The sequence below is a fragment of the Anarhichas minor genome, unplaced genomic scaffold (genome assembly GCF_050575085.1).
Source record: "Anarhichas minor isolate MPS153535 unplaced genomic scaffold, ASM5057508v1 ptg000033l, whole genome shotgun sequence".
NCBI classification, from domain to species: Eukaryota; Metazoa; Chordata; class Actinopteri; order Perciformes; family Anarhichadidae; genus Anarhichas; species Anarhichas minor.
In genome coordinates this window covers 13,781,541-13,806,796 of record NW_027466479.1, presented here as the reverse complement: position 1 = coordinate 13,806,796, position 25,256 = coordinate 13,781,541, and the positions used below count along the sequence as shown (strand labels likewise).

The following is a 25,256-nucleotide window of genomic DNA, read 5'->3' as shown; positions in this document are numbered from 1 at the left end:
AAGGGGCTCACACACCTTACGACATGTGTGAGACAACGGGCACTCAAAAAAAAAAAAAAAAAAAAAAAAAAAAAAAAAAAAAGGCCGAAAGGAAAGTGGCAATGTTAGAGAGGAACGAAACGCAGCTGGTTAGTCAGAGAGAGGAGCTGGCAGCCCAAAAATATGCGCTTATATTTAAGTGTGTCTGAGCGCGTGCGGTCAGTGTCGTCGCTTCAGATTGCAGCGGGGGAGGGGGGGGAAAGAGAGGGAGCGCCAGTGAACACTGTGAGCACAGCCGGTGGATCGGCTGCAGTGACAGAGCAATCCCACAGGACGGCGGAGAGGTGTGAGGTCACACGTAAACTCAGGCGTGGCATGCCGTTAGATGACAGTCCATCGCACACTCTGCATGCCCGTGATTATGTCCGAGTGTGAATATCCATGCGAGTGTACAACTGATAGTATAGTTTGACCCGTTTATCTTCTTTATCTCTAAACTTATTAACAAACAGAACGATTTAACATCTGTGAGTGTTGAAATGTGTGTGTGTGTGTGTGTGTGTGTGTGTGTGTTAACAAATCGGTCCTTTGTGTTTGTTTTGGCAGAATCCGGTACAGTGGAGGTTGGTGGGGATAAAAAAATAAAAGTGGGTGAATGATGAATCTATTTGAGATGATATCGTGAATGAGTGAGCGCTGTGCGTCTTTGGGTGAGTACTTGCGCCGTATGCACTCATACCTTACTGTGAGGGTCTGCAAACATCCGGGTGAAGATTTCACACAGCCTCTTCAACTCTACCCGACTGCAGATCAAAAACAAAACGGTTAGAATAAAATCAACGATCGAGTTGATCTTTGAGAACGCAACTGCCTGCTCTGTGGCTGACCTGAGGGTGCGTTGGTTCTTCAGCAGCGCCTGCAGGCCCATAAGCCCCTCCTTCCTCTCCGACCAGTTGGCACTGGCACAGCGGTTCAGCACCTGGCAAGAACCACAGAGACCTGTTCAGACTTCTATACAGGCACCGAGGAAGTAATGCGATTAAGAAATGCTGAGCCTGACACAGAAGAGTCATGGCTTTCCAATTCTTGCACTCATTTCCTCAGTTGTGGGTCTAAAAAGTGTCTTTTTGTTGTTTGGCCAAATGACTATATTTATGGCTGCTGTTGCCGCCAACCTCAGCTACGTCTTCCGTCTGTCTCATGTATGTGGGGATGGCTCCTCCGTTCCTGGAGCTGTAGGACCTCTCCGAGCAGGCGCTGGATGCATCGCTGTTGGCGTCGTCGTCAGAGTACATGCCGTAGTTTTCGTACCGCCGCCGTGCTGGCTTCTTCTGCGGGTGGAGGACAGAAATCCAGAGGAGATGAAATTAAGCTGAAAATGAAGACGGAAGTAATAACAGGCACAGGCAGAAAACATGCACTCACACACCTGTTTTCATAGAGCACAAACACAGCTAAACACACACACACACACACACACACACACACACACACACACACACACACACACACACACACACACACACACACACACACACACACACACACACACACACACACACACACACACACACACACACACACACACACACACACACACACACACACACACACACACACACACGGGTAAGAGGCAGGAGAAGAAGCTGACCTTGGACCGGATGTCTCCCAACAGCTGACAGCATTAAACAGAGGTAGAACCAGGGGTTAGTTAACACACACACACACACACACCCCAGGAGATGTGAGCTGCACATGGTGACAGCTTACTGGAATGTGAGCAGAGTTATTATATGTTTTTATGTATACGTGTTGTACGTGTTCTCGTACCAGAGCATCTGCGAGAGCCTCTTCTACGTCGGAGCCCGTGTTGAGGACCCTCATGGCGCTGACTGAAGAAGAGAGACGACTGGACTGGCTGATGCCCAAACCCGATCCTGCAGAGAATCAGACGGATAGAAAGAGCGGAAGGACAGCAAGAGAGAACAAACGTTAGACTTGACACCAAACATTGCTAACTCCCTTCTCTCACTCGTCCCACTGATGAGCCGCCACTCTCCTCCTCATCCACTCTCAACCCACACGCACTACATTTCCCATGAGGCAACCCTGTAAGTTGATGGGATGACTTGTTAGGTGACATTGCAGGTGCTGCTGGGGGGAGAAAGTATGATTGACAGAAAACACCGAGGAACATGTCGGCCTTGCAGGAAAGGGGCGGAGCTGAATAAAGAAAACAAATGGTAAAAACTGGCAGAATGGGCGGAAACATGCAATTCCACTGGAAGGTTCGACATCCTGGAGCAGAATACAAAAAAACACAAGAGGTTGATGGACAAGAAAAGAAACAAATAATGTCGGAGAAGATGCTTGGCACTAAAGAGAACAAAAAGAAAACGGGTGAGCGAACACGCATTAAGGCGACATGGGTGGGTGGGTGAGGTACGGAGAAACAGATGTACTCAGCCTTCACCTGCAGCACCAAAAGCGTCAGGTGTGTGGAGAGCTCCGGTGGAGCGAGAGTAGCTCCGCGATGCTGCAACCAAGATTAAAACACACATACAGAGTTTAACACTCGCACACACACACACACACACACACGAGACAAACACACACACACACGCGACCCTAACACTGACCGAACAAGGTGTGAGTGGAAAGAAAGGCTGAAAAACATGCATGTGATTGTTTTTCTGATGTTAATCACCCTCAACTTTTTACACTGTTGGGATTTAGTGTAAATCAGACACTGAATGTAAATAAAAGTCTATGTTTTTTTGTTGTTTTGAGCTAACTTTATGTATACAAAAAGGTTTCTGTTCTCTTTTGATCATTGTGAGTTGACTCGTCATCCCTCCTGGCTACTCACCGAGGGGAGTGAAGGAGCGAATGGGGCTCGTGTCGCGGCTGCTCTCCCTGCTGGCCTCTCTGCTGCAGCCCTGACTCATACTGGGCCGAGGGATACGACTGCCCCGAGCTAACGCCACCCGGGTAACAACACCGCACCGCAGCAGAGGGAAAGATGAGGGTGGGGGGGGGGGGGAAGAGCAGCGGAGGGAAGAAAAGTGGTAGTAAGAACACAGAGGGGAAGGGGAAGGGACACGAAGACGACAAGAAAAAGACAAAGAAGAAAGACAAACATGAGCAGTGACAAAGGAGAGAGAGAGAGAGAGGACGGTACATGGATAAAGACATGAATAAGACAGAACAGGCAAAAGTGACCAACTGAGAGAACAAGAGAGAATAAGAGCACAGGTGGAACAGCTCCCAGGGAGCATCTCAACAGGTTTTAGTCACTTCCTGTTTGGGATTTTCATTTCAGCTTGTCTATAAAATGTCCACAAATACTGAAAGCCCCAAACAAAAGTTCCCCAAAACTTCTTTGAATTGATTTGCCACATATTACATTTGGGTTCAGTATCATAGTTTCCTAGTTCATAATCAGAATTCCAGGAGCTAGAACTAGTGAACTTTGGGCACATTTGGTTAAAAAAAAGTAATTTAAACGGTTGCAAATTAATTTTATGTTGATTCATAATTGTGTCAGTTCTCGTTGAGATGCACCCAAAAGAAGCACAGGTCTGCTGCACTCACGTTTAAATGAAACGAACAAAGTCTGATAATCACGTGCACCCTGCAGAATGCACACGAACACACAGAACAGAGAAGGAAGTGATTTGAGATGAATTAAGCGATCGAGGGATGGCTTAAGAAAGGGGAGGATCTGCTTTTTTTTTTTTTTTTTCATCCAGTAGCATCGCAATCAACTTCACCCTTCATTGCTCTGTTCGTCAGCATCTACCCAGCCAATCAGGGTTAATCGCAGCCTGCCGGGGGGGTTACAAAGCCCCGATGCAGCTTCACTGATCCTGCCAGAAGGCTCAGTCATCAGCCACCGACAACAGGTTAGTAAAGACAGGGAGGATCCGCTGATCATGGGCACCCGTCACCGTAACAGCGCAGCCATGAAATCAGAGACAGGTTAGAGAGGAGTCGGCTCTGCGAGGCTCGATGGAGGGATCGGGATTGTGAGACTTGTAGTGATGGATGGAGAATAAAGAATGAGGGATGATTTTCAGATGGATTTGAGGTTAAGAGATGGATAGCAGGATGGTCCGGTCGAGGTCGGAGCCTTACCTCCTCTGCTTGCTCCGTTGTAGATGGAACTAATGCTGGAAGGAGCTACAGCACAGAAGCACCGGGGGCAGGAAGGAAAGAGGAAAGGGAGCAGGAGGGGAGAAAAAGATGAAATCCAAGGATAAGTGGACGATTGTGTGTGCTGCACCTAAGGGACCACTGAGTTTTTATAACCAAACCATCATATAGCATTTGAGCTGTTGCAGAAAAGACACATTTGCTTACCGACTGACAGGCGGGTGGGGGAGGAGTCTCTGGAGCAGCCCTGGCTACGGGGGATTCGGCTGCGTCTGTTTTTGTCCCCGCTGGACCCGGCCAGCACCCGGTGGGCCCCTGAGCTCAGGGTGCTCAGGGCCGTACTCGTCAGCACACGACCCGGGGAGCCGCTGCGACTGCCGGCTTCAGAGAGACGCAGAGAGACAAAACATAAAAGACAGGGAGGAATAAAGTCAGCGCTTTGCTCGGGCAACAAGAGGAGCTTAACAGGGAGAGCTGCAGAGAAACGGAAGCAGTCGTCCCTCTGATGTGAGGAGCTTACTGTGAAAATGATGACTAAGACAGTTGCTACTGCCTTTAACTTAGTGGAACTAGTTTACAAACTCTTTTTTTGTAAATAATATTCACCACAATATGTTAAAAATACACAGAACGTAATGGCAAACGTTACAATGTTTGATGTTGGAAAGAGGATCGATGGGGCTCGGAGAGTTTGAAAGCCAAACCAAGAGGGATGTACATTTTGTGTCGGTGCCTATTTGTACACAATCTGTCACACGTGTACATTACAACATTTATATTTAACAATTCAATTTGAATGATAAAAGTGACACTTTGACATGATTTACAGACGGCTCTGTCGTCTTTTTTTTTTGTCCAAAATGAATCCATAACGTTTGATGACAGAGGTCTCAATTTTCCCGTCCCCCATGTCGTCCCGTCTCCAACTGCAAAGCCCACAGTGTGACTAACTCTACGACGACTCACATCACTATCAACCTGAGGACACAACAGTGGAGGAGAAGCTGCTCTGAGGTGCTGAATGTGTGTGAACAGACTTTTGAGGAACAAGCTTCAGGGCATGAAGCTGGACCGTAACTGATTACAGCATGACTGACAAATGAGCACGCAGACCAGACTCTCTCGCTCTCTCAGTGACACACGAAAACTCAACTAAAGACACACACACACACACACACACACACACACACACACACACACACACACACACACACACACACACACACACACACACGAACTGCTTCTATGTACTAGTACCTAGTGACACAGAGCTAAATAAATACGTTGTTTCTATTATCTTGATCACACTTGTGATTTAGCAGAACATACGTTTATCACGGAAAGAAGACTTGAACCTCTCTTTGACGTTTCTTTCTTACATTTTAAAGTCAACTCTACCTTCCTTTCTTCCCTCATCTCTTTATATTTACAGATACACAAAGTCAATGTGGATTCTAAAAATGCCAATTTTAACAAAATAATGTTCAGAATTATTTGTTTGGGATCTAAAAACAAATATTTTGGAAACTGAATTCCAGTTAGGAGAGAAGTTTGTCCTTTTTTTTTTTTAGGCAGAAACACTAGGCTCCCAAAGCGGTGTGTTTAGCATGATCATAGAACAGCCAAGTTAACAGTCTGTGACTACAACTCCCAGCATGCCAGAGTGGGAGGAGCTTTAAGTGACCTTTTCTGGGTGCATGTGAAGGAGGGGGGGAAGTCAGGGCAGCAGAGAGGAGGCAGTAAGGATAAAAAGAGCAGAAAAAGAAGTAGTGTTGTAATCTTACCACCAACAGGGGTAGCAGACTGAGATCCTGAGCCATTAAGCCCATTGGTTGAGAGGAGGGGGGGAAGCAGAGGCAAGGGGGGGAAGGAACAGCAGATTAAACCAGATGAATTATGGGTGTTAGCGCAAAAAAAGAAAAGCGTCATGGGAGTCAGAACACAGAGCACGATGGGAGCGCACCCCGGTGTTCCACATCGAGAATGAAGGCGAAGCTAAAGCGCTCCATTTATTTAAGAGAAAACAAAAGTATGTCGCTCAAACAAACACACTGAACCAGCTGCAGATGATAGGCTGGGAGAAGCAGTGCATGTTGGGACAGCTGGCATATGAATCAAGCAAGGCCTGTTCACAATGACGAAAAGAAAATGCCTCAAAAGGAAAATGTGCTTAAAAAATGTCCACACTCGATCACACACACACGTAGAAATCCTCCGTTCAGCTGCTGTTTCGTCTGTTTCTGTGATAAAAGTTTCACATCAAAATGAGCACGTATATGCAGGGTTAATAAAGAGTGAAAGTGTTACGGTGGTAACTTCTTTTATATATATATATATTTGACTTATTCTGTCTTTCTTTCAAACTCTCAAACCAGACTTGGTGATTGTTGGAACAGTGGAAAGACTAATCAGGGCGGTTTTGATGAGTTTTATTCGGTTTCTGTTGCGTTTGAATGAAGTTTGTTTTGATTGGAGTCTGGTGGCTTTGAAGAGAGCACACTTATTGTGTTTTGTATATTTTTAATACAATAGAATATTTGTCGGATCGAGCCGATACACACCAGAGACTACTGCAGAGTCGTTGTCCCCGGAATGAATGCTGACTGTAACCTTTCTGTCTGTTGTGAGATTTTGGGCTTTGAACCTTTGATCAGAAACCTTCCATTTGGTCTCTACATGTCCAGATGTAATGTGGGCAGTGGTCCAATCACTGTCCACTGTTAGACTTCAAACCAGGACCAACGCCATCACGCTTTAAGCTGCAAGTACTCTTGGAAAGCAGGTACACACACACACACACACACACACACACACACACACCTACACACACATCTGCTTTATGTGTTGCAACAGTAGCTAGCTCAGTAGCTCAGTAACTTAATGTCTGTTGAAGTATTTTTTAATAACCTACACGACAGCCAGAGCAGCGGAAATAAACTGTCCACCACACCATACTCAGTGATGAGACACAACGTGCATAGAAAAACACATTAAAACACACACACACACTAACTCCTCTTTACACAAAACACCTTGATCAGAATGAGAGCGATAGCAGGTGGACCACCATTCCCACTGTGGTACACAGATGGACACACACAAACAACACACACACACACACACACACTCCGACTCTGACGCACAAACAGAATACCTGGTGTGCAATCGGATTCGTCGGAACCTGAAGGCACAAAAACATTCACATAGAGCTTATCGTCACCGTGAAGGCAACAAATAATAATACTCTACAACAAACACACTCTCAAAGAAGCTCACACACACACACACACACACACACACACACACACACACACACACACACACACACACACACACACACACACACACACACACACACACACACACACACACACACACACACACACACACACACACACACACACACCAATTCTGTTGCTGTGTTTGTGTTTATGTGATGCGGTAAGTGGACTTCCAGAACGTTCCAGTCACAGCTGAGTTTAAGTCATGATGTGTGTGGGTGGGAGGGGGGGGGGGGTACATACGTTGGGACTGGGAGACCATCTTAGTGCGGCTGCGTCCTCGTGAGTCCACCTGGCTGGACACGCTGCTGGCGGTGGACAAGGGCTGCTTGGTACGTACACGGCCTGTATTATGTGGAGGGAAAAATACTGTTAAGAAAAAAAACAAAAAACACACACACACTGCTACACTTGCTACACATCTAGTTTGCAGCTGAATGAAGCCCAGAACCTAAGAAGCACTACGACCGACGAAAAGCCACTAATACTGGAAGCTGCTGAACGAACGTCAGATCCTAAACTAAACACTCAGCCACACAAGACACAAACACCAGGGATGCTTCAGTGGATGAGTAGGTCATCACTTGTCATGACTCTGATATCTATTTATCTTTTAAGTGTAAGTTCACCCCCGTGTCTGAGCGAGAGAGGGGTGATGATTCATCGCATAGATGAGTCCAAAACGGTGTACTCTACATCAGAAAGGTTCAGGGCTGATTTAAAGCAGTAGATGGTCATTTGAGCCATTTTCAACCCATGAAATACTGATTTTAATACATTTGGTAATAAATGTCAATATTAACACCAGCATTGGTGCGTTTTATTACAGTACAGTCGTATCATTTAACTGACAGATTAAAAAACGTGTTAACATGTGCAGCATTAAGTGATTTTATGCAGATATCAACCAACTTCTTGCGGCACTTTGCGGGTCACTGTGAGATATTACTGCAACAGTTCAGAACTATAATTCACTTCAGCCACGGCAGAGCGTCATCCGACCCACTTAAAGCTGCAATTTATGCGTTTGCTCAGCCAAAATACCATCGGCACCATCAATGTTGACTTTCACTATCTAAAAACATTTTATTTTACATTTGTGCTTTTATAAATTGAGGCTGCCGCTACAAGAACTTCAATATATTGATTCCTGGTTATTCCTCTGCAGATGTCAACAAACACTGAACAAAATTGAGCCCGCTTTCTCAACTAGAACATCCCTAAAACACACACACACCCACCCCTAACCACAACCTTACCATTGTCTGACCTGGTCCCTACAGACAGACAAAGAGGGAGCAGGTTGTACATTACAGTCATTTAGCAGACGCTTTTATCCAAAGCGACTTACAATTCAGGTTGTAAAAAGTACACTTCACCTGCACGTTTCATACTGTTCATACTGTATTCATATCTTCCCTTTACATTCTATGTAGGTAATATATCTATATATATATATATATTATAGTATGTAGTACTGTTCATCCTCTATATACTCTGTAAATTACTCTGAACTTCTGGTTCGATGCTAAAATGCATTTTGTTGTCAAAGTATCTGAACAGCACGACCCCTACACATGCTAAGTATCCTAATAAAGCCTCAATAACTGAACGCGTTGCTGGTCAGACCTTTTTTCTGTATTAAACACACGATTAAACCGTAGCAAAGCAGAAGATGATCTTAAGATGTGTATTTAATTTGATTCATGATGCGATGAGTAGGAAGGTGATACAAATGAGGGTGTAATGTACGTTTGACAGCAGGGGGCGCTGTGGCCACACGCTGCAACAAAAGAAGCTGACTGGATTTGTTGGACTGGAATGAGGTGAGGAAAGGGAAAAGAAGAGAAATAAAAGAAAAAGAAAAGCATAAGTAGGTTGTTGCTGGTGAAGCAGAGTGAGATGATCTTACCATCCGTTTTATCAGAGGCATCATCTTTAGTGGCAGAGAGAGAGAGAGAGAAAGAGAGGGAGAGAGAGAGAGAGAGGGTGGGTGGGAGAAAGAAAAGGGAAGAAACAAATGGAAACAAAAAACGAAGGATTGATACAAATGATTAATAAAAGTAAGAGACACAAAAGGGAATCCAAAAAAGGGAAAATGAAGATCAAAACAGAAAGTGTCAGTGACATGAAACACAAAATAACGAAAAAGTATTCAGAATGAAAGACGGAAAACAAGAGAAGAGACACAAGAGAAGAGAGGAGCACAGTCTGTATTAGTTACAGAGCATCTGGTAAAAAGGGAGCAGATGCAGTGGTCAACATCAAGACAGAGAGAGACAACAACAGAACATGCACACAGACGATATTCATTCCAAAACATGTACACGACACATCAACAGGCAATGAGGAGGCAGCAGGAGAGGAGAGGAGAGAGAGGAGTGTGTAGATCCATCCGTCTGTAGATGTGGCCAGCGTTTATAGAGGATAACGTTCACTTCGACCTGTCCAACGCTTTAGAAGCACTACCTCTGAGCTGACTTGAGACGACTCCTCAGACTCCTCCTGTCTGATTACTCGTCTAGCTGGACTGACAGGACCCTTACCCAGTGAGGAGTAGGAGCCAGGGTGCAGGCGCCCTGCTGCCCTGGTCTGTCCGACGTTCCGGTGCTTAGCGACTGCTGCTGCGTTAACATCCACGTCGCTACGAGATCGCTGCAGGGAGGCCGACGACGCCCCACCCTTTGAACCCGAAGGGACTGATAGGACAGCAGCAGGAGGAGGAGGAGGAGGAGTGTGTTGGAGAAGGGATGGGAGGTGATGAGGGTATAGATACATCACAAAACACATGCAGGCAACCACACTACTCAATACTGATACTGATACCATACAGAAGTACACAAACAGCCAGACACATGTATGCATGTGTGTGTGTGTGTGTGCATACATGTGTGTAGTAACATGAAAACAACGTGACAGGATGTGGTTGTAAGGACACAGGCAGATGTAAATGAGAATGATGGGAAATGGCTCAGTGGGTGCTGATGTTTGTCACAGTGTGTGTGTGCGTGTGTGCGAGTGTGTTTCCACAGGAGCGAGTGAGCATGAGATTATGTGTTTGAGAGAGATCGCACGTGTGTGTCCGAGTGTGTTCGACTCACCTCGCCCTGGAGCTGCTGACCATTTAGAAGTCAGAGGCCGACTGACAGAGAGGAGAGAAAAGGAGGTCAGTCCACAACAACACTCACACACACACACACATTAATGCTGGGTCACAGATCAAATGTTTTTTCATTGATGTTCAGTGTAATTACATTGATTTGTCCCCAAAAAGCTTAGTCCATCATCTTCAAATGTAAACAAATACAAAGTCAAGCGTAAAAGACTCCGTGGAAGAGTACAAAAAGAAACTGGGTGATTCAGAAACTGTTACCTAACTCAACAAACAGTATTGATCTTTTTTTTCCGATCAGCACGTCAGTAGTTATTAACGGGGACCCAAACAGAGGTCAGTTGTGTAAGTTGTCCTCTGTGCCCTGAAGCCAGCATTTATTCCAGTTATTCTAATCAATAATCTAGTTGACTGATTATATTTATTGTTCCTCTAACACAGGGGTCGGGAACCTATGGCTCGCGAGCCAGGTGTGGCTCTTTTGATGATTGCATCTGGCTCGCAGATTTCGGCTTTTCAGATAAAACATAAAATAGTATCACTTGTTTTAATCCATCCATCGATTTTCCACTGCTCATGTCCTGTTCAGGGCTGCAGTTGGCTGCAGGAGCAATTGTCCATTATTTTTATTGGATGATAATAGCTGACGTTGGCCGTTGCTGGGTAAACAGGTAAACGCCCCCTTTTGACTCAGTGTTCTCGGTCGTTAGCTCAAAGCTAACCCTTCGACGAAGAAGATGGCGAAAAGAAAAAAGGATGAGGAGTATCGTTGGAACACGCTTCCTGTCACATACGACACACTGAAGCGTGTGAGTATTGCTGTATTGACCATGTTTGGATCTACATATTCATGTGAGCAGTCATTTTCACATCTTAAAAACATCAAGTCCAACCTACGATCACGTTTAACGGATGAAAGCCTCAACGCCTGCATGAAGCTTAACCTCACCAAGTACCAACCAGACTACAAAGCCATCAGCAAATCCATGCAGCACCAGAAGTCGCATTAATTGTGAGTATTACAACAACATTATTTAAAACAATAAATTCAGAGGCTTATTATACTCACATTTAGTTGAATTCAGTCTTAAAATATATTATATGGCTCTCACTGAAATAAATTTCCAAATATTTTGCTTTCATGGCTCTCTGAGTCAAAAAGGTTCCCGACCCCTGCTCTAACATATGATTTGTTCTCTAATATAAATAAGAACTGGTCTTTGTCTTTCATCCATCACAATGAGATTTTTTTGCCTGATGCATGCAGCAGAAAAGTCACAGTATGAGAGATCGGAGGAGAAAAGGGAAAGTAAATTGAGGAGATTTGATCCATGTGCAGCAGTACGTCCACACACGGGGTCTTAAAACAACATTTCTCAAAATGATTCCTGCCAACATTACATCAATCTTCATTTTCAAGACTGAAATGTGGTCCTACGGTAAACCTCGATGTATAAAGTGAACACTGGAGGATGTATTAGAGTGGAGCGTTTGATTACTTGAGGCTCTCTTGAGAGGAGGACGAGGAGCGGTCGCTCTGGGGAAGAGAGGCCACGCTGCCAGAGCTCTTCAGGCAGGACTGAAGGGTCCTCTGGTACGACGGCTCCAACGAGTTGTAGAGAGCGTCGGTCTCCGCTGGGAAGTGGTTCCTCAGACCCCAGTAAGCCCTGATAGAGGACGCAGTGGAAGAAGGGAACAGAGAAAGGAAAGGAGACAAAGGGTGAGGGGGGGGGGGGGGGATGGAGGAGGCAAAAGAGAGGAATCAAGGGATTCAGAAAGGAAAAGGAAGGCGGTGAGATATTTAACACTACTCGTCTTTCATGTAATTCAATTTTCAGAAATGTCTTACTTGCGAGCCTCCACTCTGGCCTCCGAGTCTGCATCTCCAAGTCCCTTCTTGATGCTCTCAACCAGAACTGCCGTGTGCCTGCAATGGGAGAGACACAGATGAACAAAAGAAAAGGTGCGTTAAGTTTGAACAAGTAGAACAAACAGGTTTAAAACATTGTGAGAATCAACCCTCACCTCTCCAGAGAGTGGGTTTGCCATTCCTGTAGCAGAAGGTCCAGGAAATCATAACAGCGCCTGGAGATGACACATTGTTATCATTCTTATTACTTAACAGCACTATTAAGACCTTAAAGCTGTTCATTATTTGAGACCTGCTCAATACTAAACAAGGCCCTTTTATCACTATCAGCGGCCTTTTGTCAGTCTCACCTTCTAACAGCCACAGACTTGCACGTGCAGTTGCTGGCGATCAGGGGGATGAGGCGGGGGACGTGGGTGTGCTGCAGAGAGGAGATGTGCCAAAGATGTGAAAGGGAGAATAATCCAATAATCCGATAATCAGACAACAGCAGTAACACCGACTGCAAATAATTTATAAGTTTGTTCTGCAAAAACTCACCCGTATGATGATGCGAATGGCCAACATGCCGGAGGTGGCCATGACTTTGGCACAGTTGGGGATGAGGTTGAACAGGACGGGAACGATAGCTTCCGCTCCGTGGTCAAATTTATTCCCCAGCACTGATGACAGGTAGCTACAAAAACACACACACAACACCCACGTGTTATAAAACGCTTCCCTGTGAATCAAACTACCGAGTGTCTGTTATCTAGGGAGTAGTGAACGAGTGGAGGATTTTGGACACGGCCCAGGATTGAACAGGTTCTCGTGATTTTGTTTTTTTCCCTCTCGCTGCACATCTCGACCAACAGCTGGATCTGTACTCAGCACTCACGCCACAGTGATGCAGGCCTCTCGGACCACTTGTGAGCGCAGGTCTTTAGCGGACAGTTTGAAGGCTCCGTCCAGCAGCCGTAGATGCTGGTAGAAACAGTCGTAACTGGTCGCGCCCGCCACCAGCAGTGAGCGGACCTTCTTCATCTGTTACAAGAAGCAAAAACAACAACAAGCAAGACACAAACAATCATCAGCGGTGTGGAATAAAAGGTAGCTTTATTAATACAAGTGAAAAGGTGAAAACACTGACAGCGTTGGCTCTCTGGTCCCAGTCGTGTTTGTCGTCAGAGCAGATCTCACGGATCTTATTCAGGTTGTCTTCAAGATCCCTCGCCGAGTAAATCTGCAGCGAGACACGGTGAAGGAGAACAGGAGAGCAGATAAGTGAAGGACAGATAAATGTCTCAGACAGTCTGGCCTGCATAGTCTAGTTTGGTTATCAGAGGGGATGAATGTGTATTCATGCTGGTGTACCTGGACAGTGGGAACATCTGTGAAGGCTTTAATGAAGTCCTCTTCATCCACTCCCCCTGCACTCTCCTTGGATACTAGAGAATCAGAGCAGAGTGGATTAATAAACATGTCTGTGTACGTTTGTGCATTTATACGACAGCGTGTCGGCCTTCAGATTTCTCCTCTTGGTTTGGTTTTGCGATTCTGGTTTAACACACGCACACACTTCCAATTACACCCACGAGCACACACCCACACATTTAGGTCAGCGGGAGCTGCCTGTGTTTCTAATGGACTTCCTGGCTTTAATGGGCATGTCAATCATATTTCTCTGGGGGGCTGGATGCTCTGTGGACCACGCCTCCTGCAACTCCTTACTCAGGAAGCAGAGAGGAGGGGGAAAGACGAGACAAAGGAAGCAAAAAAAAAGAAGAAAAAGCATAGAAAATGATGGAGAAAGTGAGCAAAGAGGAGCTGAGAGGACGAGAATATTTCATTTTTATATTAAGTGACACAGACGCAGCGTTTTGCTACTTTTACAAACAGATTTGGGAGATCATAATGTAGAGGTATGATTGTTGACCGGCAGTGTGAGAACAATGTGCACTGCTGATATAAAGCAACCACCTTGTCCTCGGAGAGAAGTCATGCCTTGGTGCTTCATCCTCTCAGATATGGCTTCAGATTTATTTTCAAGCTCTAGACTTTTTTTCCCCCGCCAGTTATTGGCAAAATTTAAATATTGTTTTTCTGTCGGTTGTTGCCAGTGTGTGTGGGCGTACTGTCATCTAAATGCAAATACAGACGAGCGAGCCCCTCAGCGCCGCCATCATGGAAACTAGTCCGACGTGCAGTGACAGCTCGACAAACTAATTCCTAAATATGAAAAACTGAATGACAGAAATGTTTACAGCTGCAACCGTAGAAAAATAACACGTGAATATCAAAAATCCTCAGCAAAGGTGGAGTCAGGTATTTTCCTTTTTATCACATTAAACTCAACAGGATCAAGGCTTTAGACCTGTTGTTCAGTGTAAGCAAAAACAATACCCAGCATGCCCTTCACTTCAGCCTCTAACAGCAGCTCCACGATCAATAAGACTGTAATGATCCAAAGTGACTAAAGATCACACTCTTGTGTTTCTAGCCAACACAGCAACGTACCAGGACTCAGACAGACTGCTTGCTTGTAAAACACTTGTGAGTGTGTGTGTGTGTGTGTGCATGTATTAATGACATTGCTGACACAGATGCAACAGCAGGCAGCAGGAATTTGACTGCATGGTTGTGGGAACGTAGCTTTCTTCCGGCAGAGAGAAAGAGACGGCAAAAATCAATACACGCAAAGACGGAGCAAACAGAACCGTGCAGCCATCGACAGCAGAAAGAAGAGAGGAGGAGGATAGAAACCGTCCCTGCAGGCCTGAGTCCACCACACATATCAGGCTGATAAGAACATCAGAGTGTATCAGATTTCTGAGGAGGCACAGAGAGACCGTCACTGTGGACGGCCATGTCGTCTAACAGCCCCAATAGTCCGTCTCTGTGCGGTGACCAGCAGTAATATCCTGTCAGAGAACCTTTAACCAGGAGGCTGCAGCCTCATCCTGGAGAAGTTTAGCAGGGCAGCTTTTGTTTATCTTTTTTGGGTTAAATGACTTCAGCTGAAGTGTTACACGTGCATTTAGGCCAAAAGGCAGAGCCGCAAGTTGAGGGTCACTTTACTTCACACTCAAATAAAAAAAAAGAAAAACTCAAAACACGGTTTGAAACTGCAAACTGTGTGTTCATTTCAAATCATCTTGTATACAGATTTTAGAAAATACACATAACTTTAAAAATATTTCGGAATTAATTTCAGCACAATGGGATTCAAATGTCCGTCCTGAATTAATAAGACTGTCAGACACAAACTCAGAGTGGCACCAAGCTAGTAGACCGCTCAAGTCTTAAAATATCACAACAATGGCTGATATAAATTCTGGTCCTGCTTTGTATTTTGACTTTTGTAATTCCAACATTTCCCATCATTTCCTCCTAAAAGGAGGATACTGGCATCTCCATTCTCTCACTGTCTCTGTTCAGACACAGAGTCTGTATTCATTGTTTGTGTGTAAATGTAGAGGAAGTTAAATACCGAGCTTGCCCCCGGTAGCGCTGGGCCGGCGTGCAGCAGAGGACTCTGCCTGCTTCTTTGGAACTTTTGGGACCTTGAAGGCAGCCTGGGCTGAGGAAGAGCGATTCCCATCCACGCTGTCGTCATCTTCAAAACTACGATCTGTGAGGAGAGGACGGAGAGAAGAGTGTTACCATCCACCCTGCAGGCAAGGACCAGTGTGGTTCAAACGTTTTGCAAAGTCTTAGCAAACATAGGAAGGGTTGTTACTGATCATTATCATCATCAAGCAGTCTAAACACACAGGAACAAGGACTTCATCTACTCTCACTATTAGTATGTTGAAATCTGGTTTCTAAAAATATTAAATAAAAACACATGAATTATTCAAACCCTCAGGTCCTTCTGAAATATTTCAAAGCAACTTGGATTGTATTTCCCCTTTTATGTTGAGCATAGAAGCTCGTGGTCATTTGAAGACACTAGAGAAAAAAGTAACGACGAGAAGCAAAGAACAGGAGGATGTTGCCCTAGAACGCTTAGTCAGGAATCACTAAATCAATACTAATTACAAACTTATCTGGCAGGAAGAGAAAGGCAAACACACACAGATATTTATACGGTCGCTTCTTAGAGGCCAGAAACACAGACGATGATCAAGATGTCCACCCGAGCAACCAGTGACTTGCAGAACTCTCTGCAGCCCAAAAACCCTCAATCTGCATGCTAGCACAGATTGAGCTAGCTACAAAGCTAGCAGGGAAACTTGAGACACGCGCTTGCAACAACAATGCAGCATTTTGAACGTGCATCTACGAAGCAGGAGGACGAAATGTGAGGACACACACACACACACACACTGTGGAGATGAAACTGTTGGCATAGGAATGCAATCGCGCTCCGGTCCCTCTGACAAGCAGATGTTTATGAAATGCGCCAAAGCCACCACCCCACACCTTGAATCAAACAAACACACACACACACACACACACACACACACACACACACACACACACACACTAGACAGGTATGTGTGTACACACAAGCTATATGTTAACAGTGATTGCAGAGGCTTATTGTCAAGCTCAGTAAACGTTAAGCAGACATGTAAAGAAGCACACATAACATAACAATATTTACCACACACACACACACACACACACACACGTCCATCACAGCACTCACAGTCACAGATCCGCTGGCAGATAAGTCGTCTCATGCTTCTGGGAGGGCGTGGTATTAAGGTCCCCCCTCTTCTCCAAGCCGTAGCCAAAGACACACACACACCTCACACACACTTCATGGTTCGGCTAAAGCTGCACACGCACACCTCACACCGTTGTCCAAAAACCCCCCACACCCATTTTCTCTCACTCTCCATCTACCATCCCTCCCTCTCTCTCCCTCTCTCTCTCTCTCCCAACATCTCTCCTCCTTCCTTCAGCAGCCTCACAGCCAATCAGACCACAGATGACATCATAGTGTTGCAGCCAGTGCGGAGGCAGGACTATATGAGTGTGTGTAAAGGGTGTGAAAGGGAGACACACACGACGACACCCCAGGAATATTAACAGGGCTTCTCGGTGTCCCTGCCAGACCAACGACCCTAAACTCATTACCATTGACAACACACTCCCTCCAGCCTCTTTACACCCTCTCTCTGTCTGTCTGTCTCTCTCTCTCACACACACAAGTACAGTTATTAACAACCTCTTAACACACTTTCTATGTTGCTACATTTACCTGAGACGAGGTTCATTAATTTCTCCCTCTTCACATACACAAAAGAACAAAGGATGATGGAGCAATGATCAAAGGAGGTCGTGTGGGGAGGGTGAGGCCACGCCCCTCCATCTGAGGTCTTGACCCTCTCACTCTCTCCCACAGTGACATTTGTTGTTTGTTTTGACTCTGTAGTCCACCACACTGGATTAGAATGAAATAATTACTTTGAGGTTCAAGTGTCAATTTCCAGCTTTAATTTGAGGGTGTTGCATCCACATCAGATGAGAAGTGGCGACACCACGGACCCTTTAATAAAAATAAACTATAACAATATAAATCCTTTACAGGCAAGTCCTCAGCCTAAAGACATCAGCAGACATTTGGTATGTTTCCTGGTGAACCTCTGTCAGGCCTGTATTGCAGCAGTCTTCACTTCTGGCACAGAAAGTAAAATACAGGCTGAGTTGGAATAAAGTCCGGTGACTGACTAGTGCAGCTGCATTGTCTTAAAATATGGGTCATATAGATAAAAAGGGTCACAATGCCTGGAATACAGAGCCAAAATTAATGAATAAATACTGTGTAACTACTCTACACACACACACACACACACACACACACACACACACACACACACACACACACACACACACACACACACACACACACACACACACACACACACACACACACACACACACACACACACACACACACACACACACACACACACACACACACACACACACACACACACAATCCCGGTATGTAAAATCAAATTTGAATCATGTCTGGTCCTCCAGTCAGATCCTATGAGTGATACTTTTGTTTTCATCTTGCAAAGCTGGCTTCTAAATAACTGGCATGGCTCAGCATCAGGGTCAAAGTTGAAGGGTCAAGAGGACCTTACATACCGAACACATGCTGAAGATAAACTGTGATGTGAACAGGTACATCAGAGCACAAAGACACTAACAGAACTGAATGAATCTACAGTATCTGATACCAGTTGAGTGAATTTAATTCCCATGAGGGCCCATTAGCAATACCCGGTCATGCATCGCGGCGTTAGCATCGATGAGCATCACTGTTTACAGGATTTGCATCTCCTTTTGTCTGTAGTCAGACCCCACGGGAGTAAATGCCACTGGGTGAAGGGCAGAGCAGAGACACTGGGGAGGGAGGGAGGAGGGAGGGAGGAGAGGGAGAGAGAGAGACAGAGACAGAGTTAGACAGAGAGAGAGAGAGAGAAAGGGAGGGGGAGACAGAGAGAGCAGACTGCACACATGCTGTTGCCATGGCGACCTGTGCAGACCAGCTTCTCAAATGAACAGAAATGTTCATTGAGCTCAGTTACACATCAACACATACACACATATCTAATCTAGTGTGAAGAACATCTGTATTTACTGTTTATTAACTGACTTTGTGTCAGTTTATTAAATTATGATTCTGGTTCTGGATGAAATGTTCTTCCAGCATCGTTAGTGTCTCAGAGGATTACGCCATGTTGCCATGTGACAACATGCAAACAACAAGTCTACACACACACACAAGAAGAAGAAGAAGGCATGAATACGGTGAGAGAACTCAGCTCATCGTGTACCAGGCAGCGTTGCCATGGAAACTATGGGCCGAGATATCCCTCCTCCTCCTCCTCCTCCTCTCTCCATTTCAGAGGAAGAGTCAGAAGAAGAGGAGAGGAGACAAGGAGAGGAGATGACTGGTTTAAATACACAGATCTAATAATCAATCTGTGGTCACATTAGAAGGCATTTACAAAAACAAACATGCACCCAGTATGACAATCCCTAATTTATGTGTAGATGATATAAGATATAAGATGATTGTCTCTAAAGAGAAACAGATGGAAGGAAAGAAGAAGACCAACTGAACAATACAATAAATAACAGATCAGTAAATACAAACACATAAGATCATATGATGTTGTTACCACATGGTGGCAGCATCGGCTTTGTTCTCACCAAATTATTTCTATGGTTCAAGCTTCACAAAAACAACAACAAGTCAAAACGCAGAGGGACTCAGCATCCCACTGCACTATAGAGAGCAGTGAGAGTGTTTGTGTGTCACAAGAATAAAATAGTCACCTCACATCTTCACCAAGTTAACTGTACCGAGTCATTCATGAGATTAACTTTGTATTTTAGGGTGCTATATATATATATATAATATATAATATATATATATATATATATATATATATATATATATATATATATATACATACACGTCAACAAAGCCATGAGAAGCACAGATAACAACACAAACACAAACTTTAAAATAGCAAATAGTTATCTGCTGCTACTTTAATGCTCTGAATCCTAAATATAAATATATGACTTACTTATGTACTCAAAGAATACAAAATAAACTAACTGACTACACTGAAATAAAGGTAAAGCCAAGAAAGTACCACCACTTAAAATACTGCATAACAGAAACAGTTGAACTTGAATATTAATAATAATTTAGAAGATACTTCTGTTTGCCCGATACCATCGGTCTTGAACCACGAACAACACTACATGTGTTAGTTCAAGTTCACAAGTGCAAAACTAAACGTGACCACTTCTGTTAGTATAAACCTTATTATTATTCTATGCAAAGCTTGCTTAACCTCAGTAACAGGAAGAAAATGAAGAGATTTCGAGCCGTTTTAACACGTCGAGGCATCTCATCAGCTGCAGCAGAAATGATCAAACCACAGCTGAAAATCTCCACTAAGAGCGTAAGAGTATCTTCTGAGGAATCAGATTTACTACACAGAGAGCCTGTTCGTGCTGATCGGCTGTAATCTGCAGGGGAAACTGGCAACGTCACACATTCCCACTAAGAACCATGTGACCGTGTGCTTCGTCCCATTCATAGGACGACACACAGAGATGAGAATGACTACGACGGGGACAAACGCTGTTAGAAAGGTCACGACTGCAACAGCTCCAAAGTACACCAGAGGAGGTGTGTGTGTGTGTGTGTGTGTCAACAGAAACCTAAAATATGAAACCCATAGCAGAAACCTATTGTGTCCAACTAAAGACTACGACATGTAGGACAAAGAAGTGCTGTAGTGGAAACCTAATATAGTGAATCACACACGATCGATCGCTATAAGCGGATGATTATTATAATTCTCAGATTACCATCTAACTGACATTTGTACATTTATGTATTGCAGAGTTACTGCGAGGCAGAGTATCACGGGAGTAAAGTAGGGAACAAATGTTTTGATTGTGTATTAATAGGTTCCTATAATTAGTGCAAAAGAGGAGGAATGAATGCAGCATGAATGGAGAGGCTGTGATCTTATAGGACAAATGTATTAGAAATGGCACTGTGTGTTTTGCATTGATGGGATGATCAGATGGTTGACTGTCAGCCACCCAGTTGTTTCGGGGGCAGATAATGACAGAGGAAAGGGGGAGGAAAGAGAGACACACTTTAAGTTGAGACCCAAGTTTTCTGAGAGGAGACGGACTGCTTAGTGTCCAGCCGAGCTCAGAGAAAATGAGCTTCTTAAATGAACACACACACACACACACACACACACACACACACACACACACACACACACACACACACACACACACACACACACACACACACACACACACACACACACACACACACACACACACACACACACACACACACACACACACACACAGGTATAATTTGAGCCCCAATTCCAAGTCGGGATAAACCATAATATTCGGAGGAAAGCTTTGCCATGGCAACCAGCCTAGCCTGGAAACGGGGTCACAGCTTCCTTTGCAGAGCCGGAGACGCACTGAAGCAGAACGAGCTGTGTGTGTCTGTGTGCGTCAACACGCAGCTATGCAAGCAATGAAAGCTGCTACCGATGGTCAGTTTGCAACGCACCAAATATATCTGGGCTTGTATGTATGTGTGTGTGTGTGTGTGTTTGCATTCACACAAGCACATTTCTTTTTTTAGACGGGAACAAATGACATCAATTAGGGCGCCAGCAGCACCGAGATGCTTTACCTTCTTACACACAAACACAGGAAGCAAGCTTAACATAAATACATACACGTTGTTAATATATTTAGTTGTCAATTTGGATAAGGTAACTGATCAATGTACGGTTGTACGGTCAGTCTGAAAGAAAGGGTTTGTTCAATGTGGCGTCTCAGAGACAACAAAAGTACCTTTTAAACTGTTGCTCTATTCTTATTGGGAACCATGAAAGATATCGATTAGAAAGATAAAACTAGAATTACCGCCTCGCGTTCCTGAGATATCACGTTCACAAGAATAGGACGGACGGACGGACAGACAATTTAAAGACATAATGTCTCCAAAAAAAACTGGCCTGAGTCGGCTATTCATGTATGAAATATTCAAACTTGTCACGTACGTGGGTAACATCTGGAGATGAGAAAGAAAGGCTCCTTATATGGACAAACTTTGTATTTGGTGCATGCAAAATATATTTGAAATTTAGTATTTTTAGTATATTTACAAAACATTATGATGTGTTTTACCTGAACATATATTGCTTCATATATTTTTGGGATGTTTGACATATAGAAGTGTTCTAAATGTTCTTCATGACACAAAAATGAAAACTAACAAAGTGAATATTATTAGAAGGCATCATTTGCTCCGTATATATAACTGTAGTGACATACTAGAGGACATGAAGCGGCACAATGTTAAAGTCTTCATTTACATGTTCATCATGTTTCATCTGAATTTAACAAAGGCCTTGTTCTGCCGTCACACTCGGAGAGATATATCTCGGTTTAATGTGGGGAACCCGCTCTTCACGGCTGGAGTCGAGACAAACAGAGAGAGCTGTAATGAACCTGATCTTAATCTCAACCGTCCGCTGACAGCGAGAGTTAGAAACACGACGGCTGCCAACACACAACAACACACACGTGACATAATATTACTGCAACAGAGTTTAGGGTTAAGTGGGAGAGAAAAGGGTCGAGTAGTATGTGAGACTACCTCACAGTAGAGTCACAGTATTATTCTGTTTTTAAGGTCACTTGGAAAATGTCACGGAAAGGCAAGAATTGTGTAGAAACTGTGTTCTTTGACGTATAAACCAAAAAGCTGAATATTAACTCTGAGCATTCGATTGGTTTGGGTAGAGCGGTGGGGCTACTGTTCCACGTAATATGACCCATCTCTATTTTATATATTTAAAAAAATTAATCAGTAGGATGCACACACATGCTACTGTCCACACACACACACGAGCAAGTGCACTTGGGGTGAAAGTGCTTGGACTTTAAGCTGATTTCAAACTAAAACCACATGCTGACAAGCTTTTGTCTAAGTGCCAGCATCCACATTCAGATCACTCACACTCACACACACACACACACACACACACACACACACACTTGCTGTTGTCTTTGTCTGATTTTGCTCGTCTCCTTCCGTCTGTCTCCTTTGTTTTCTCCTCTCTCTCTCCTTTTCTCTCATTTGTTCAATCTCTCTCTCTGTCTCTGTTGTGATGAATGAGGGAGAGGCCGTGATAGGCACAGCGCTGTGACTCGCCTACTGCGAGAGATCTCTGTCAGCTTTCTCTTTCAATTCTTTGCCCTCCCTTCCTCCATCCCTCCCTCCTTGCTTGCTTGCTTCCCCTCTCCTGTTCTCTCAGCAACAGCTGCCTTAAACCCGTCACAGCAAACGCCAAGTGCCGGCCTAAAAGAGATGTATTTGTATCACACATTATGTATCACACATTACTTGCGTGAGTGTGTGTTTTAGTGTATGATGGGAGAACTCTCTTCCTCTTGTAGTACATTTATTTTTGAGTGCAAACGCAAGTCAGTCAAAACAAGTCATGTGAAGAGGAAACTTTGGACTTTAGAAGATTGTGATGTGCATTTATCACCAAAAGAATCAATTGCAGCCCACCTTGGCAGGGGTTGGGAATACAACAACAATTAACAGTTGTGTGACTAAACCGAGAGTGGCATGACTAGCTGCAGTAGCTGAGAACTACAAAAAGAGAGACACTTAAGTACACTTGAGGTGTTGGCCGAGGCCAAACAGCCCGGCACGCAGCCAAGTTCAAGCTGGAGCGCATCTGTTGCCACCTTTTAACAGTTACTGGGGGATTTTGGATATGCGATCGACACATAAAGTGAGATTACGAAGAGTTTTTAAAGGATTTACCTAAAGATGCAGCGGTTGTGCTTTCTAGGCTGTTTCAGATCAGCAGGGAGGCTTGTCAGTGTCTCATCACCACATGTTTTATTGAACATCTGGACCAGATTCTTGCAAACTTTTTCCCTTTGTTGCAATGTTAACTCCCATTATAGCTCTCCTCTCATTATAGATGAAAAGTGATAGTTCAAAAATAGTCCAAAAATGATTGCATCTACATAAAAGGGCTGCAGAATTATCAAAATAGTGTTGAAACCGCAATATGTCCTTCTACAATGTATAAATAGCAGGAGGTGCAATATCTGTTAGAGGCTAAATGTGTGTTAAAATGAGATATTGTGATGCTGCAGAGATGTCTCGGCCTACGCAGCATATTCTACACACTTGGTACAGATCCCTCAGAATCACAACAATCATTTTTATATTTTTCAGTGAAACTGAGAAATCATTATTCCCTCAAATAACTAGGGTTGGGTATCGTTTGGGTTTTTCCGATACCGGTGCTAAAACGATACTTTTAAAACGATACCGGTGCCTAAACGGTGCCTGAACCGATACTTTTTTCTTCAAATTGAACAATATATTAACTGTTTAAAGTATACTATAAATATAAATAAATACAAAACACTTGGCTTCAAACTTTTTAACTTCAAACTATGAACAATATATTAACTGTTAACAGTTTTACAGTATACTTCAATAAATAACAATAAATACAAAACACACACACACTCTGTACACACACTACAGCTTCAAATTTCAGCAATTCTTTTGCAGAAATATGAGCATATTTGCCCTCTCTGGCGAAATACGACCTCTCCTGACTTATTTAATTTAATTTAACCAGTTGGTGGCGCTAATGCGCCAATTCATCGTTTGCCAACCGCCACTACACCTCAAAGAAGAAGAAGAAGCTTCCGCGTGCCTGTGTTGTTGTGCTTATGAGCGGCAGCGCTAAGTACCCGGATGTCGACGGAGGAAGTCAGTAGCCTGCCAGCCGTATGACAGATCTCGTTCTCGTTTTTTTTAAATAAATCATGGCCGAAGCTTCGCTAGAATGATGGAGGGGTTGTAATAATACTATGAGTGAGGAGCGGAGGACCGAGGCTATCGTTAGCATCGGTCCTAGGACGAGCTAACCTAGGACGGAGTCATCAGAGTAGTGTAAAAAAAAGTATTTCAATCAGCTCAGGCACCGAAAGGAAGCACCGAAATCTGCGTTGCATTTCGGTCCGGTAGATACCGGTCGTATAGGAACCGGTACCATACCGGCACCGGTTTTCGGTACCCAACCCTACTAATAACACAAATGCTCTAGCAGTCAAAATTATCACAATTAGGTATTTTTTCTAAATCGCTGAACCCTACTACATAACAAGCAGTGATTTCATGCACAGCAAAACCACATTATAATTTGATCATAACAACATAATCATGGAGGCAAAAACAAAGCCTTGCACGGAACCTTAGGGAGGTGGGAGTTAAAAGTAACACTCCCTCCATGCCACGCCC

The 25,256-nt window shown here is 44.2% G+C and overlaps 2 protein-coding genes across 41 annotated transcripts in view; one reads left to right on the top strand and one right to left on the bottom strand.

Moving 5' to 3' along the window:
* LOC142965140 (uncharacterized) overlaps positions 1 to 25,256 on the top strand; it is a 282,605-nt gene that overhangs the window by 153,275 nt on the left and 104,074 nt on the right. The gene's annotated exons all lie outside the window — the stretch shown is intronic.
* The window catches only part of clasp2 (cytoplasmic linker associated protein 2), a 51,031-nt gene that overhangs the window by 9,960 nt on the left and 15,815 nt on the right, over positions 1 to 25,256 (bottom strand). For 3 of the 40 annotated variants that reach the window (XM_076106085.1, XM_076106124.1, XM_076106098.1), the window contains 24 exons: positions 15,867 to 16,007; positions 13,751 to 13,824; positions 13,527 to 13,619; positions 13,275 to 13,420; positions 12,938 to 13,073; positions 12,748 to 12,818; positions 12,553 to 12,612; positions 12,377 to 12,454; positions 12,027 to 12,194; positions 10,517 to 10,557; positions 9,962 to 10,114; positions 9,328 to 9,351; positions 8,675 to 8,692; positions 7,659 to 7,760; positions 7,289 to 7,315; positions 4,342 to 4,515; positions 4,117 to 4,161; positions 2,849 to 2,956; positions 2,453 to 2,515; positions 1,810 to 1,916; positions 1,631 to 1,654; positions 1,155 to 1,310; positions 867 to 958; positions 719 to 782 (listed from right to left, as the gene is read on the bottom strand). In XM_076106085.1, the coding sequence (XP_075962200.1) occupies positions 719 to 782; positions 867 to 958; positions 1,155 to 1,310; positions 1,631 to 1,654; positions 1,810 to 1,916; positions 2,453 to 2,515; positions 2,849 to 2,956; positions 4,117 to 4,161; positions 4,342 to 4,515; positions 7,289 to 7,315; positions 7,659 to 7,760; positions 8,675 to 8,692; positions 9,328 to 9,351; positions 9,962 to 10,114; positions 10,517 to 10,557; positions 12,027 to 12,194; positions 12,377 to 12,454; positions 12,553 to 12,612; positions 12,748 to 12,818; positions 12,938 to 13,073; positions 13,275 to 13,420; positions 13,527 to 13,619; positions 13,751 to 13,824; positions 15,867 to 16,007 (2,165 nt within the window). The remainder of the gene's footprint in view (positions 1 to 718; positions 783 to 866; positions 959 to 1,154; positions 1,311 to 1,630; positions 1,655 to 1,809; positions 1,917 to 2,452; positions 2,516 to 2,848; positions 2,957 to 4,116; positions 4,162 to 4,341; positions 4,516 to 7,288; positions 7,316 to 7,658; positions 7,761 to 8,674; positions 8,693 to 9,327; positions 9,352 to 9,961; positions 10,115 to 10,516; positions 10,558 to 12,026; positions 12,195 to 12,376; positions 12,455 to 12,552; positions 12,613 to 12,747; positions 12,819 to 12,937; positions 13,074 to 13,274; positions 13,421 to 13,526; positions 13,620 to 13,750; positions 13,825 to 15,866; positions 16,008 to 25,256) is intronic. The other 37 variants (XM_076106088.1, XM_076106102.1, XM_076106097.1 and 34 more) reach the window with 29 other exon arrangements.